The sequence below is a fragment of the Pristis pectinata genome, chromosome 5 (genome assembly GCF_009764475.1).
Source record: "Pristis pectinata isolate sPriPec2 chromosome 5, sPriPec2.1.pri, whole genome shotgun sequence".
Taxonomy (NCBI): domain Eukaryota; kingdom Metazoa; phylum Chordata; class Chondrichthyes; order Rhinopristiformes; family Pristidae; genus Pristis; species Pristis pectinata.
The window spans coordinates 90,419,622-90,436,751 of NC_067409.1; the positions used below are offsets into that span (position 1 = coordinate 90,419,622).

At 40.6% G+C, this 17,130-nt stretch overlaps 1 protein-coding gene across 1 annotated transcript in view; it reads left to right on the forward strand.

Annotated features, from left to right (window-relative positions):
• LOC127570428 (FH1/FH2 domain-containing protein 3-like) overlaps window positions 1-17,130 on the forward strand; it is a 482,262-nt gene that overhangs the window by 244,373 nt on the left and 220,759 nt on the right. Inside the window, 1 exon segment of the mRNA XM_052016002.1 lies at window positions 11,631-11,736. Coding sequence (XP_051871962.1) covers window positions 11,631-11,736 — 106 coding nt within the window.

A 17,130-nucleotide genomic window follows, 5' to 3' on the forward strand; every position in this document is an offset into this window, starting at 1 on the left:
GAATGAGAGGAGATATTTGAAAAAAAATTACAGCCAGGATTGATTGTGTTTGTGAACCATTCAAACAAGAATGGAGAGGTCAAAGCATTGATCATCAATGAAGGGATATATTCCAGCAGCTGTTATTGGAGATGTGACTTTAGGCAGAACAGGATAATTAACATTTCTGGTTTACGTATTTTCAGGACTGATGTGAAATGAAAAAGTCTGAGGTTTGGAGGGAAAATGGATTGTAGTGCTGGTTAGAGTCTATTGTTGTGAGAAGTGATATCAGGTTAAAATAGCAATTTCAGTCAAACACTTGGGTGCAAGGATGTCCTGATGAGGTTACTACTGGAAACAATATACATGAGAGAGGGAATTGATGCACATGATAGATGCAGACCTACAGGGAATTCAAAGAGATATAAACACAATAGGGCAATGAAATTAAACAAATTTTCCCAAAACTGACTAGGTACAAGTAATGCATGTGCTCAAGTTTTTTTGGAATGGATCCAGGACTGTTCGCTGCATCTCTTGATTAACAAGGAAGGAAAGGACACACAGTGAACACTTAATCCATGTGTATGACGCAAAGTCATTCTGGAAGGTAGGATGTTTCAGGTTTAACCCCCAAAAAATAAGGCAGTGAAGTGAAACTAAATGAATTGCATCCTGTTTTGCATTTGTAATGGATATGAGAGTGCAGGCATACTTATAAAAACTATAATTTTAGGTTGGGTTTTGTCAAGATGACTTGATTTCATATCTTGTAAGAGCTTGCATTCTGACAGAACTAAATTTTAGAGGCAAGGGTCACATCATAGAATCTTATTTTGATGATGTAGGATCGAGGAACCCTGGCACGGTGGTGTAGCGGTTAGCGTAATGCTATTACAGCGCCAGCGACCCGGGTTCAATTCCGGCTGCTCTCTTTAAGGAGTTTGTACATTCTCCCTGTGTCTGTGTGGGTTTCCTCCGGGTGCTCCGGTTTCCTCCCACATTCCAAAGACATACGGGTTAGGAAGTTGTGGGCATGCTATGTTGGTGCCAGAAGCCTGGCAACACTTGCGGGCTGCCCCCAGAACACTCTATGCAAAAGATACTTTTCACTGTGTGTTTCAGTGTACTTGTGACTAATAAAGATATCTTGTCTTATCTTAAAATTGAAGTCAACTGAAACTGGGATGAGAGTGAAGGTGGGGAGGAAGGGTTCTTCTAGCTAGAGCTTTGCCAACACAAAGGATGTTGATTTGTGGTTGTTGGAGACCAATCACTTGGCGATGGTATTGGTTTATTATTGTCACTTGTACCAAAGTACAGTGAAAAACTTGTCTTGCATACCATTCGTACAGATCAATTCATTACACAGTGCATTGAGGTAGTACAGAACATATTGAGGTAGTACAGGGTAAAAACAATAACAGCATACAAAGTGTCGCAGCTAAAGGGAAATGCATTGCAGGTAGACAATAAGGTGCAAGGTCAAACAAGGTAGATTGTGAGGTCAAGAGTCCATCTCATTGTATAAGAGAACCATTCAATAGTCTTATCACCGTGGGATAGAAGCTGTTCTTGAGCCCGGTGGTATGTGCCCTCAGGCTCCTGTATCTTCTGCCTGATGGGAGAGGAGAGAAGAGAGAATGACCCGGGTGGGTGGGTGCTGGCTGCTTCACCAAGGCAGTAAGAGGTATAGACAGAGCTTATGGAGGGGAGGCTGGTTTCCGTGATGTGCTCAGCTGTGTCCACAACTCTTTGCAGTTTCTTGCAGTCCTGGGCAAAGCGGTTGCCATACCAAGCTCTGCATCCAGATAGGATGCTTTCTGTGGTGCATCGATAAAAATTGATGTGTGTCAAAGGGGACATGCCAAATTTCTTTAACCTCTTGAGGAAGTAGAGGCACTGGTGAGCTTTCTTGGCTGTGGCATCTACATGGTTGGACCAAGACAGGCTATTGGTGATGTTCACTCCTAGGAACTTGAAGCTCTCAACCTTCTCGACCTCAGCACCATTGATGTAGACAGGTGCATGTACACCGCCCCCTTTCCAGAAGTCAATGACCAGCTCTTTTGTTTTGCTGACATTGAGGGAAAGGTTGTTGTCATGACACCATGTCACTAAGCTCTCTATCTCCTTCCTGTACTCCTACTCATCATTATTTGAGTATGGCCCACTACGGTTGTATCATCTGCAAACTTGTAGATGGAGTTAGAACAGAATCTGGTCATGGCAGTGCCATCCTTAGCTGCTTCATCAATGACCTTCCTTTGAACGTAAGTCAGAAGTGGGGATGTTTGCTGAAGATTTTGTAATGTTCAAAACTCCTTTGAAGTTGAATCTCATGACTGCAATATTTGGCTTCATGCATTTAAACAACCAGTCGTATTTAGTTACCTGTCCTTGAGATTCAGCAGCATTACCATTGTGGACTATCAACCATTAACATCTCTTAGAGCTAACGTTAACTAGAAACTTAAGTGGACCAGCCACAAAATATTGATCAGGTCAGAGTCTGGCTACTCTGCATGAGCAGTTACCATCTGACTTTCCAGAGCCTTTCCACCCCTGGTAAGGTGCAAGCTGAGAGCATAATTTAATGCTCTCCAATTGGATGAGTTGTAGCTCTGGTAACATTGAAGAAGTGCGACACTATCCACGCCACTGAAGTCACTTGATTGGCATCCCAACTATCTCCTTCATGGATTACCCATGGCTGCATTCTGTGCCATCTACGAGGCAGATGCAGCAATCTACCAAGGCTTGGACAGGCCCTGCATACCTATATCTGGGACCTGTAAGTTCCTCCTCAAGCCACACGCCAAGCTGACTTGGAACTGTATCGCAGTCTATTGCCTTTGTGTCAAAGGCATGAAGCACCATATTTAACAACACTGTCAATGTAGCATCTTTGTTCAGAGAGGAAGAGGAAGCTTACTTAGGATCTGATATTTTTGTAGGATTGTAGCATTTTGTGGGCTTCTGTATTTTACAATATAAGGTACATCCAAAGTAATCAGTTGATTTGATTTTCTTGTACTACTTCAGGTATCATTAAGACATGGCATACTGCAACTGGTGAATTCCCTTTTCACATCTGTTCTAAAATACAACTAAACAGAACAGTACATGATATAAAGTGGTCATTGAACAGTGAGTCAAATGAAGGGAAATTGGAAAAGATGACCAAAACCTCGTCATATGAGTTTTAAGGAATAGCTTGGAACAGAGAGAGGTTGAGAGAGTTTATGGACAGTATTTCACTGTTTAGTTTTGGAGTGGCTGTGCTATGAAAATTGTGAATACATAAGAGACCAGTATTGGAAGAGCTCTGAAATCTCACAAGGTTGTCAGGCAACGAGATATTGTGGAAGATCAGAGCTTAATCAGAGTTGGGGAGAGCAAGGAATCATGTTTTGGCCAGGATATGTGGCGACTGAGATCCTGACCATGCATAACATAGTACAGAAGAGCAGCTTAGAAATTCAAAGGTCTGGTGTCAGAAATTTTTGATCCATTTAAATCCACAAATGAAAACAGTAAACAGAAAGCCTGGGAATTCCCAATATCCCAACGTACATGTGTGTACGTTGATCTCTGATGGTCTCCTTATACTATGAGATGGACCATGACCTCACGATCTACCTTGTTGTGACCTTGCACCTTATTGCACTGCACTTTCTCTGCAGCTGTGACACTTTGCTCTGTACTGTTATTGTTTTTTACCTGTACTACATCAATGCACTCTGTACTAACTCAATGTAACTGCACTGTATAATGAATTGACCTGTACAGTATGCAAGACAAGTTTTTCACTGTACCTCAGTACAAGTGACAATAATAAACCAATACCAATCACTTTCCCAGGAATAATGTATCGTCCCTTTCATCTCAGCCCAAGGTTTTCATTCAAAGGTTTAAGCTGTGCCTAATGGACAACAGTAGATATTTGTTTGCTTATCAAGTTTTTTTTAAGTTAAACAGTTAAGTTGCTTAAGATGTGCCTTAATAACCTTACTGAGCTTATGTTAAAATAAATGGTAGCAGTGTGTGCATGCAGGTTTGTTTGTATGTGTGTTTCCTACCATAATCCATTGCAGTACTATAGATGTGAAGTACCAATGTCATTGAGCAATACTGAATAATGTGTTGTATGGCATCCAAGACTCGTAATTTCAGTGTCTCTGTATCCAGTCCATCAATGCTCATCATTTTTTATGTTCATTCAAGGGATGTGGGATTCACAGGCTGAGCCAGCATTTGATTGCCATCCTTAGTTGCCCTTGAAAAGGTGTTGGTGAGCTGCCTTCTTCAATAGGTGTGGTCCTTGAGGTGTCAGTATAACTGCTATGCTGTTAGGGAGTGAGTTCCAGGATTTTGACCCAGCAAGGTTGAAGGAACAGCAATGTATTTCCAAGTCAGGATGGTGTGTGGCTTGGAGGGCAACTTCCAGGTGATAGTGTCCCCATGCTTTTGCTGCCCTTGTCCTTCCAGCTGGTAGAAATCATAGATTTGGAAGTTGCTGTCAAAGATGTCTTGGTGAGACTCAGCATGTGTGATAGTTAGACTGCTTGAAACTTAGCAGTATTGAAATGTCTGGCCAGCATCATATTGACCTTCATGCAGATGTTCCATACACTTACAGAAAATATTGTTTAAAACTCATTCTAATGCCACCTCAACTCCTGTTTCATATCTAGCTGAACTTTCTAAACAGTATACTTTACCTCTGCCAGGCTGGCGATGTGTTACATCCAAAATGGACCATACAGAAAGGAAACCTGGCCAAATTTGACTACACAACATAGCTAGATTTGATGAGTTATTTATTGCTCAAACAAATTAATTTGTCAAGAGTTGGCTGGATTTACTTAATACAACTGTACCTTGAGTTTGCAACTGTTGGAAAAATTTATTCCTTTTGAAGTTAGCTGCTCATTTTTTTGTTTCAAACCCCACACAAAGAATGGCATATTTTTAAGTTCCCTAGGAGCACAGGGCACTCTTGTCTGGACAAGTTGGGCCAAGAGTTGAATGAAAGATAAACGAAAGCTGCGATTAAGATAAAATGTCTGTTTCTTTTGTTGGATATAATTGAAATTGATAACAGATTATCAAAATGATTTGCGTGATGCAAACACGTTCCATGTTATGTTGCTAACAAATATTTCTGAAGAGTAGCTTGAGAACTTATGAAGAAAGGAGCAACATAATATTCAACTAAATTATTCAGGGCACATTTGAGCAATATTAACATGCATCTTTTATGTAGCACCATTCCAGTTGCCAAACATGCTTCATGGGTGCAGGGAAAGCAGACACCGAGTTTGGAGGTTTTGGGGTGAAGGCTGGACAAAGTCTGAGTTGTATGGAGGATCTTTGAGGAGGATCCTGTGGATGAAATCCATTGTGTGAAGCCTGGTCAGCTGAGGGCACAGCTGCAAGGTCCATGGTGTGAGTGGTGGCTACAGAGGAAGAAAGAAGCAAGGCCATCTAAGAATGTACGTGGAGGAGGGCTGTGAATACAGTAGAAACTTGAAGATTCATTGAGGGGAAAAGTAATAGTAGAAGTCTCCCTGTTCATGGTAGTTTCACTGGAATACAGGCAAGGATTTGTAGTTTGCTGCAGTGCATTGCTGGAGTGCAGCTTTACACTCTTTCCCCACCCCCACCCACCCCACCCCACCTCTCCCTGGAACTTGGTGTGAGGCAGTTTACCGGCAACAGAATTCTGGATACTGGAACATTTGCACAGAATACATTGAGGGAGGTCATTTGGACAGGGATGTGGTGTAATAGTAAACTCTTAACTGACAAAGGCAAGGATAAATTTGTCAGCCACAAATGAAATGATTGGGAATATGGGGAGAGTAAAATGGGATTGGAATAGGGTCAGTGTAAATGGGTGCTTGATGGTTGATGTAGGCTTGATGGGCCAATGCTTCCATGAAGCATAATCCTATGACTCTAATTGCAATTCATATACTAATCAAGATAAATTATTTGTATGTGATGTTGGTTTCCTTCATTTTGCATTGAACTTAGTATGCTGCTGACAATGAAGTGGGTAGCATGGTGACACATCAGTTATTGCTGCTTCCTCACAACTCCCAGGACCCAGAATCAAGTTTATTATCACTGACATATGCCATGAAATTTGTTGTTTTGCAGTAGCAGTACAGTGCAAGACAAAAAGACATAAAATTATGATAAATTACAAAAATAAATACAGAGTGCAAAAGGGGAATAATGAGGTAATGTTCATGGATTGTTCAGAAATCTGATGGCAGAGGGGAAGAAGCTGTTCCTGAAACGATGAGTGTGGGTCTTCAGGCTCCTGTACCTTCTCTCTGATGGATCAGACTCTGTCCTGACCATTCTGTCAGGTGCTTTATTTTCCTCCCACATCCCAAAGAAATTCTGCTGGGTTAATTGACTACTGTAAATTGCCCTTTGGTGTAAAATAAATGGCAAAAGAATCAAAGGGGAGTGGAAAGGCATATGAGAGAGAATACGTTACAGGTTTCAGAAGAAAGAGAATGGGATTAATGGGATTACTCTGCTCAGAGCTAGTATGGTCCTGATAGGATTAATGCCCCCCCCTTCTCTATCATAATAAGTAAAAATTAAACAGTTGAAGCTAGATTCCAGTTGTCTCAGCTCCATGTGGCAGATGGGCTGAGATAACAGATTTTATCGCCCTCTGGAAACTTGTTAAGCAACTGCAGGAGACCATCTCTGGTTCTTACACTCCACTGCATTTAATCCTAAGGATTATAGAACCAAGTATCTGGCAAACCAAGTAATTATTGGGAACTTTGGAATTCAGGGAAGTTTACTCTTTTCTCCTTCATTCCATCAGACGTGTGGGTGCTAGGATCGGTCTATCCATTGGATCAGCAAATTCCAACATTTCTTTATGGAATAAAACCTGGAAATGATTGGCAATGTTAATGGGCAAATGCTCAGAGCCTCCATTGCCAATAATGCAATGCGAGACCATTTTGTTTTTCTCATCAGGGATTAATCAATGATTTCTAGGCTCAGTTTGAAAAAGATCTTATGGGAGTTTGATTAATCCAAACAAGCCTGGCAGATGTTTAAAAGCTTAAAATCAGATTAAAGAGCTGCTTTTTTTAAACGCTCACAGGGACCAAAACAGTCAAAGGTCAAAATAGGCAATAAACCACCTGCCCCTGTACAACTCAAGGGTCTGCAGGTCTGGAGGGGGTTGATGCCAGTATCTGTTTTAACTATCTAGCCATGGTATTTCCAGGAGGAATTTTAAATTACCCCCGAGTGAAAATTGACATCGACATCTGCCAGTTTTATTTACCCACTGTGTTTTTCCCTTTTATTATTCAAAATATCAAACAACCACCACAGGGACACTTAAACATCAAATTGGTGTAATTATTTTTTTAATATATATAACTGTCTCTGTGAATGTTTCAAATTTCTCTTAAATTTCAGACGAATTTTGCAGAATTTTATTGCAATAATATATATAAAAATGATTTAGTGGAGTAATTTAAGGATGATGATGTAAAATCATCTTTATGACTTTTCTAATGGAAACAGTAGTTTTCTTTAGTCTCTTAATAATCTCGTGGGAGTTCCTGAATAACTTTGGCATAATTTCAAAAGGGGATTGGCCATATCTTTCAATGCAATTTTGTGTGACATTGGATTGAATTCCACCTGATGCTGAAACCTATTTACTTTCAAGGGAGGTCCATGAGTAGAATCTCAGGTTAAGAATAAGGCCAGTTGAACATAATGGGAGCTGGTGAAGCTGGTCACATGGCAATCAAATGCTATCCTGATGCTCAACAAGCCATGCCTGCAGCAGACTTCTGGAAACATTGGATGACTCTCTTTCAGTGGAATTAAATTGAATATCTTCAAGCATGTTTTTGTTTCCCCTGATTTTTATAAATATATTGCATTGATTACTGCAACAACAATAGCAGCTTGCATTTATGACACACCTTTAATCTCCTAAAATATCCTGAGACACTACAGGAGTGATAACAAACATTTTTATACCCTGAGTTATATGAGGTAATGGAGATAACAGGACATGATCATAAGCCTAGAAGCAGATTTTTAAAGAGCATCTGCGACAAAAGAGAGAGGGGCATAGGGTGCATGGAGGGAATTTCTAAGCTTTATATTGTTAGCTGAAGGCGTCGTTGCAAATGTTAGAACAATTTTTTTTCCTGGCATTGGATGCCTCAGGATAACTTAAAGACTAGGACCTTAATTTTGAAATTAAGGTGTTGACAAAGTGAGGGCCAGCATAGATCATTGAGTATTAGGGTGATGCTTGAATGGGATGATTCAAATTAGGATATGGGCAGCAGGATTTTGGAAGTGTCGAATTTTTTGTAGATTGGAAGATGAGAGGCTGACCAGGAAAGTATAAGGATAGTCGAGTTTAGGTAAAACTGCAGATGAGTGGAGTTTGGGTCAGGCGATGGAATTAGCTGTTGTAGATTTTGGTGGCGGAGTGGTTCAGATGGGATGGTGAGGTTGTGAACAGTTTGGATCAACCTCAGCCAGCAGTGGTTGGACAATGAATTTTGTGATAGGAACTGGAGATAATTGCTTGCATCCTCAAAATTGAGCTAGAGGCCCTTTCTGTTCACTTAGTGTCTGCAGTTGGTCAAGCCACGTGAGAATCAGTCACAGTGAAGGGTTTGAGAGAGAGAGTGAGCAATTCAATCAGATTCATCAATGTCTTGTTATACAAAATTAATGATGGGCAATAACTGGTGCCCTTGCCAGCAAAGACCAGGTCTTGAGAATTGATGTTTGTTTAAAAAAAATTGTACTAGTTTGGCTCAATTGTTTTGCAGTTTACCTCTTTTTTTTCCCAAGTCAAGGGCAGAACCAAAATGTGTCCCTATTCCAGACAGTGAACAGCTGGTGCTGGTAGTGCAATTTTCTTTTGGACTCCCTGGAACCTTTGAAGCTACTTGCAATTATTTTAATAGTTTAGGTAAGGCCAATGCTACATAAACATTTTAAATGTAACCACTGGGAGCAATTAAAATATGAGTGAATGCATGGAGATCTCCAGAACAGCCAGATTAATGTTTCAGCATGCTGGGGTTCTGATTGGGGACAACATTTGCTCCACCTACAACAGTTTTTTTTTTAAATGCATCCAAATATTAATGAAAGCTTCTAAAATCAGTACATCTCACTTATTTGTCATGTGGTTTATGATGTAGTGGTTGAATGAACAGTTTATAATCCTTGCAAAGATTTGTTTCCGATTGAAAGTTTGTTCTAAAACAAGTTGAAGAAAGCTGTGTGGTTGGGTATGTTTGTCCGTGAACATTACTGATGGGTAATTTTCCAGTGCCATTCTCCCTTAATAATTAATCAATTATTTGAATCTGAAAACTTGCATTTGAACTACAAATGGTGGTAAGTGTGAGTGAGGATTGTTTCAGATTAGGAGCAACATTTCATTATGTAAATTAAATGAACTGTAATATTTTAGGGCCAATGACTGAAATAGTGTTCAATGATGCCAAGCCATTAAACATTTAACACAAAGCTGTGCAAATATCATCAGGAAGATGATGCTTGGCTGGACCTCGCAGTTGTATCATCAGTCCGATGCAGTAGTACAATGTTGCAATGTTTTACTTCAATCAATCCCTTTCTAAGGGTTAGGTGTACTTGACCTCTGAAGGATTCCTGTCACCAAAAGCAAACATATGGAATCTGGATTGAAAGGCAAATTGCAAGAGTTATTTAGTCTATAGATTTGTGTGCCCCTCCTTGTGGCTGGAGTAAGGTTCAGTGTGTGGTCAATGAAGGATCCCACTGAAAGAAAAGAAACTTCTCCAATGGGTGGGGTTTCCTGACGTTTCAGAAAAAATAATGACCATTGATTTCTGAACAGCTAACTTTGAAACATGGTTAATTAAAATTTTATTTATGGTGATTAGCAAGTATACTTAATAAACAGCAAACAAGTTTGGAAGTCTTACAACCTGCTTCTAACTTGTGCTCATTTTGTGATTGAGAAGGAAAAATGCCTTGATCTGAGAGGGGAAGGAAATATGCATTGAGTTTGTCTCAGCTGACTCGGTGTACGTGGCTCAAGGTACATTAGTTGCCCACCTACATGGTTTATCTAACATGAGCAATACAAGGGTCTTGTTAGTGAAGAAAAAAAGTCAAGAAATTAAGATTTTCAAATCAGTTTCAAAAATATATGATTGGTGCAATTTGTCATTATGCAGCTTACTGTGCCGAATGCCCACGCGTGATTTAGGGGATCATTTACTTATAATCATGAGCCTGTATACAGTTCGTAAGTGGGCCAATACATTTCTAGAATATGAATGTTCCGTTAATTTTAAAATCAAATCTTATAAAGATGTATTTTGCAGCAGTTTTATTGCTTGCTGATTATTCATGAATATTATAGCACAGATGATCAAATGGAGTTTAAGCTGAATAATTAAATGGAGAGCTGAGAGCTACCTTATTTGTCAGAAATAATGTAAATGAAGGCTGATTAAAATGTACCAGTTGAATCTGAGAATGGGACTGAATGCTAAAAACCTGATTTGTTTACATTCTGGGTCCATTTGAGTTGGTTGCTTGTTGAAATTCCAGGTGTTTATAATCCTCTGGCATTCCTTTGGCATAAAATTGCCACTCTAATCACTTTTAGGGCATTTTAAAATTGTGCAGTGAGGTTGGAGTTAAGAACAGAATTTTGTTTCAAATCAATTGTGTAGCCTGTGTGATTATGGATAGTTAGTGTGGTATATTTTATTCCCCTCTTCCCCCCCCCACCCCCCAAATGGGACACAATGGAAGGTGTACCTGACATGTAAGTGTGAGGTGTATGACATTTCAAACTGGTATTCCATCCTATAGTTCTGAAAAGGCCAGAAAGATATCTCCGAGAATACAAAATGCAGCACATCAGATCAAAAGTAGGAATGGAAGAGTTTCCCAAATATGAGAGGAACAATACAGAACATGGATGTTCATTTCTAGGATTAGAATGCCATTGTTACCTGGCAGTAGCGCACAATTGCCTTAGATGCTACTGTAGTAGGAAGCACTGTTGGAACTGAAATGAATTGGGGAAGCTTATCGATCAACACTAGTTACTCTCTCCTTCTCTTCCCCCCCCCCAACTCTCTCTCTCCCACCCCACTCTCTCTCTCCCCCCACTCTCTCTCTCTCTCTCTTCCCCCCCCCTCTCTCTCCCCCCCCCCACTCTCTCCCTCTCTCTCTTCCTCCCCCCCCACTCTCTCTCTCGCCCCCCACCCTCCCCGGCCTCTCTCTCTCACCCTCTCTCTCTCATATGACATGCACACAGAGTGACAGAGAAAGAAAGTAATGAGTTCTTTTTGTCTAAAAAATATATTTTATTATAAATTATAGTTTACAAATAGAGTGAGTTTAAATCAAGAAGGAGAGACTTTGACCAGAAGGAGTGACTAAAACTTGTGTCTATATAGAGAGAATTCTCTTTGATTCTGTTACAGCAAGTAGTTTCATTATTTCACAGAAGGAGAAAATACAATTATTTCTGTTTGTGTGTACACACAAAATAGTAAGTGTTTCCCTACCATTTTAATCTCAGTGTTGTGCTCTAATCCCATTAGGACGACAAGGATTTGGTTCACGAGTTTGTCGTTGCTGAGGGTCTGACATGTTTGATAAAAGTAGGAGCAGAAGCAGACCAGAACTACCAGAATTATATCCTGAGAGGTAAGCAATGCAATGTATTCCCCACTGTCCTGGTGCTTTTTATTTCTATTGGCATCTTGTGCCAGGGCTTAAGCAGACCCCACTGAGCGGTGGCTTAAACTGGTAGTCTGGCCCAGTAGTTTTGGCAAGAGGCCTTTGCTATTGGACTTCATACACCATGAAAAAGCTATACTTGTAGGCTTAGCTATTTTAGCATCTTCTACCTTCGTAGAGGCCTTGCAGGAAGAGTGTTTAAGCACCTGCTGATATCATTCTTCACTGAAATATTTTTAACCATATCTGCATTTTGTTCATAAGGAAAAATGGTCAAATCTGGTGCATAGATTCCAAAACATGATTTCAATACCAATTTTTGAAGCTGTTGAGGTGATTTCATCATTAGCACTGTGCTATTGTTATCCAATGAATGGCACATTTAGAAAATGTGAAGCAATGCCCAACATTAAGTTGCCTTCCACCTGTCTTGTTATGAATTTCCAGCGGCTGTTTGCCATTTCCATTGAAGTTCCAGCAATACCGAGAACAATCAGTTGGTTCAGCTATGAGATTTATAAAACAGATTCTTAATAGTCTCAGACACTGCAGATGGGGTCAGCTTGAAGTTCTCATACATAGGTCTTGTTTGTTGTTTTTGTATCATTCCACTCCTTGCTTTCTGTCTACCACACTATCTCACATGCACACACAATAACAGAGCAAGAAAGTAATGAGTTCTTATAGTCATTGTTTAAAAATTGATTGAGTTTAAACACAAAAAGGATATCTTTCCAAATAAAAACAAGTTCTTTAATTTAAATGAAAATGTTGGAAGCACCCAGCAGGTCAGGCAGCATCTCTGGAAAGTGGAACATAGTTAATGTTACAGGTCAAAGATCCTGGGACAGAACATATTAATTTTAATTTGCACTAAAAAAAATATAATTGGACTTACAATTACCATTTTTTTTTTAGCATTCTAGTACTCAGGAGGGCATTGAGTTTGTCCAGAGAGTATCTATGGGGGACAATGTTTCAGGTTCTGATGTCCTTGCAAACTGTGGGAGCTTGGACCACTTCTGAGCATCAGCTGAAATGCAGCTGTGTGGCTGGTTAAGATTTATCTGCTCAAGATTTGTTCATTTTTTTGGAATAGTTTAGGAAGTACTTTTATAAAAAGTGCTTTGTTATCTTGCATAGGTTTGAGCAAATCTGCAAAATAACTTCTGTCCTCTGAGTGAGTAGAAGCTTCCTCCAACTGAACATGTGAAGACTGAAGCTAATGTCTTTGCTCCCCATTGTGAACGCTGCTCCTTCACTTAAAGTCTATCATTCTCTCTGGTAGCTTTTTGAAATTAAGCCAGGTTGTTTACAACCCTCGTTTCATGTTGGACCCTGATATGAGGTTGGGACCACAAACTTACGGCACCAAGACTATCTTCACCTATGCAGCATTGTCTGACACTCCTCCTGCTTCAGCATGTCTGATAAAATGACCATCACTACGCCTTTGTTATCTTTAGAGTTGACCATTCCACCACTCTCCTGGCTGACATTCCTAGTTCTATTTCTGTTTAAACCTGAAGTCATCCAAATGTTGTCAGTCTCAGTCTGATGCTTGCTGGTTCCCTGTGAAGCAATGCCTCAATTTTAAAATTTTCATCTTTCCAATAATCTCCCATTAATGGAGCAAGTTGTTGGCTGCCAGTTGATTCTCTTCTCCAACTGAATGCTTATGATCTGGAGACTTATTGTTTGGAAGTATTCGGTGCACTTTTATCCAACTGTTGAATGGCCTCAGAACATCCTTATAACCACGTCATTGTTGCATACCTACTGCATATTACTTTCTAACCTAATCCACCTGTTAAAATTAAAGGAGCACCATTGTTAATGAAAGAATCTTTAATATCACAATTCTCCCCTGGAATTCCAATCAATAAAAACAAGTTTATTTTAAAGATATAATTTAGTCACACCATTATTGGAGTTGCCATTTTATCTCAAATAATATGCATTTACACCACAGCATTCACCATTAAGCTACCTAGACATTACATTAATTTGTATTCATAGATAGTTTTTAATCATAGCAAAATGTCCTAAGACACTTCAAAGAAGTGTTATCAAATTAGAGACACAGTGGAGATGAGAGTAACTTTACAACCAGGACTGCCTTGGAAATCAGGTGCAGCTTTATCAGAACCTATTTTATTCTCATCACTTAATATTAAAGGTTTTCAATTTTAAATAAAAACACATGCACCTTTAATTTTATTAAATGTTTGGTTTTATGGCAACAACAACAGAAATGTCTGGAATGTCAGAAATCTCAAGGATGTTGTGTTTGTCAGAGAACATAGAACAGTATAGCACCGGACAGGCCATTCAGCCCAAGATGTTGTGCTGATCTTGATGCTGATTTATACTGGATGTCCTCCTCCGGTTTATCATCCATATCCATCCATCCCTTTCATATTCATGTGTCTATCTAAAAGCCTCTTAAACTCCACCAAACTGCTTGATTCCACTACTACCCCTGGTAACCCATTCCAGGCACCTACCACTCTCTGTGTTTAAAAAAAACTTGCCCTTCATGTCATCTTTAAACTTCCCCTCTCTAACCTTAAAAGCATGTCCTCTAGTGTTCAACATTTCTGCCCTGGGGAACAGATTCTGTCTATCTACTGTATCACTGCCTCTTCTAATTTTAAAAACCTCTATCAAATCTTCCCTCAGCCTCCGACGCTCTAGGGAGAACAACCCAAGTTTGTCCAACCTTATAGCTCATAACCCCTAATCCAGGCAGTATGCTGGTAAACCTCTTCTGCACCTATTCCACAATCTACACATCCTTCCTATAATGGGGCAACCAGAACTGTACATAATACTCCAAATGTGGTCTGACTAAAATTTCACATAGCTGCAGCATGACTTCCTTACTCTCATACTCAACACCCCTACCAATGAAGGCAAGCATGCCATAAGCCTTCTTTACCACCTCGTCCACTTCCGTAGCCACTTACAATGAACTATGGACCTGGACCCCAAGATCCCTCTGTACCTCAATGCTATTAAGGGGTCTACCATTAACTGTATACTTTCTCCTTTGATTTGACCTCCCAAAGTGCAAGACTTCACACTTGCCCAGATTAAACTCCATCTGCCACTTCTTTGCCCATATCTCTAACTGTTCTATATACTGCTGCATTCTTTGATAGCCCTTTACAGCTCCACCAATCTTGGTGTCATCTGCAAACTTGCTAATCCACCCATATACATTTTCATCCAAGCACTGATCCTTGCGGAACACCACTGGTCACGGACCTCCAGCATGTTAACAGCCTTCCACCCTTAATCTCTGTCTTCTTTGGGCAAGCCAGTTCTGAATCCAAACTTGCAATTCACCCTGGATCCCATGCATCGTTGTCATCTGAATCAACCTACCATGAGGGACCTTATCAAATGCCTTACTAAACTCCATGTAGATAATGTCCACTGCCTTACCCTTATCAAGCACCTTTGACACTCCACAAAAAAAACTCAATCAAGTTTGAAAGGCATGACCTGCCCCACACAAAGCTATGCTGACTGTCCCTAAGCAGGCTATGCCTTTCCAAATGTACATAAATCCTATCCCTCAGTATCCTTTCCAATAGCTCCCCTACCATTGATGTGAGACTCACTGGCCTATAATTACCTGGATTAACCCTATTTCCCTTCTTGAACAAAGGCACAGCATTTGCTGCAGTCTAGTCCAATGGCACCTCACCTGTTACTAGTAAGGACACACAGATCATTGTCAAAGCTCAAGCAATCTCCTCACTTGCTCCTTTCAATATTCTGAGATATATACCATCAAGCCCAAGGGACATCCACTTTAATGCTTTTCAGAAGACCCAGCACTACCTTCTCCTTGATCTCAAAATGTCCCAGCATATTAGCCCCACTCTGTTTACACTATCCTCCAATTTCTTCTCCTCAGTAAATACCAACGCAAAGTACTCATTTAGTACCTCAGCCATTTGCTTTGACTCCAAGCACAAATTATATCCTTTATCCATGAGTAGACCTACCCTCTCCTTAGTTATCCTCTTTTTCTTTATACAAGTATAAAATGCCTTGGGATTATCCTTGACCCTGCTTGCTAAGGACATTTCATGGCCTCTTTTGGCCTTCCTAATCACCTGCTTGTGCACTTTCCTGCTATCTTTATATTCCACAAGGGCCTAGTCTGCTTTTAGCTTCCTAAACCTTATATTTGTTTCCTTTTTCTTCCTGACTAAGTTTAGGACCTCTCGGGGCATACAAGGTTCCCTTACCTAACCATCCTTGTCCTTACTCCTTACCGGAACATGCTGATCCTGAACTCTGATCAGCTGGTCTTTAAACTGCTCCCACATGTCAGATGTGGACTTGTCCAACAGCAGCTGCTCCCAATCATCGCCCTTAGCTCCTGTCGTAATTTTCCCTCCCCCAATTTAGTACCTTCCCACAAGATCCAATTTTATCCTTCCTCATAACTATCTTGAAACATAATGAGTTGTGGTCACTATTCCCAAAATGTTCACCCACTATCAGGTCTGTCACCTGGCTTGGCTTATTTCCCAAAACTAGGTCCAGTATGTTCTCTCCTCTAGCTGGACTCTCCACATACTGCTTCAAGAACCCCTCTTGGATGCACTGAAGAAATCCCGCCCCATCTAAGCTGCTTGTATTAAGGAATCAATACTGGGGAAGTTCAAGTTCCCCACTGTGACAACCCCGTTGTTTCTGCACCTTTCCATAATCTGTCTACATATCTCTTCCTCCACCTCTCAGTGGCTATTGGGGGGCCGATAGTATAACCAGCGTAATTGCACCTATCCTATTTCTGACCTCCACCCAAACTGCCTCTGCAGATGGGTCCTCCAGTGTGTCCTCTGAGTATGGCTGGGGCATTCTCTCTTCACAGTAGTGCAACCCCTCCACCTCTTTTACCCCCTCTCTATCACGTCTAAAACAACGAACCCCAGGAGTAGTGAGCAGCCAATCCTGTACTTCACGCATCCGGGTCTCTGTTATGGCAACAACATCATAATTCCATGTACTGATCCAGGCTCTAAGTTCATCCTCCTTCCCACAATACTCCCAACATTGAAATAAACTCATTTTAACCCACCAGTCCCACCATGTTAATTAGCTGCCGCTTGCTGTCCATCCTTTCAATCTTACTTGTCCTACCATCTTTCTTGCCCTCAACCCTACTGCTTGTTGCCCTGCTGCTGTGGTCCCCACCCCCCTGCCATTCTAGTTTAAACCCTCCTGAGTAGCACTTGCAAACCTCCCGGCGAGGGTATTGGTTCCCCTCCGGTTCAGATGCAAATTGTCCTGTTTGTATAGGTCCCACCTGCCCTGGATAGTAGTGCCTTGGATCAG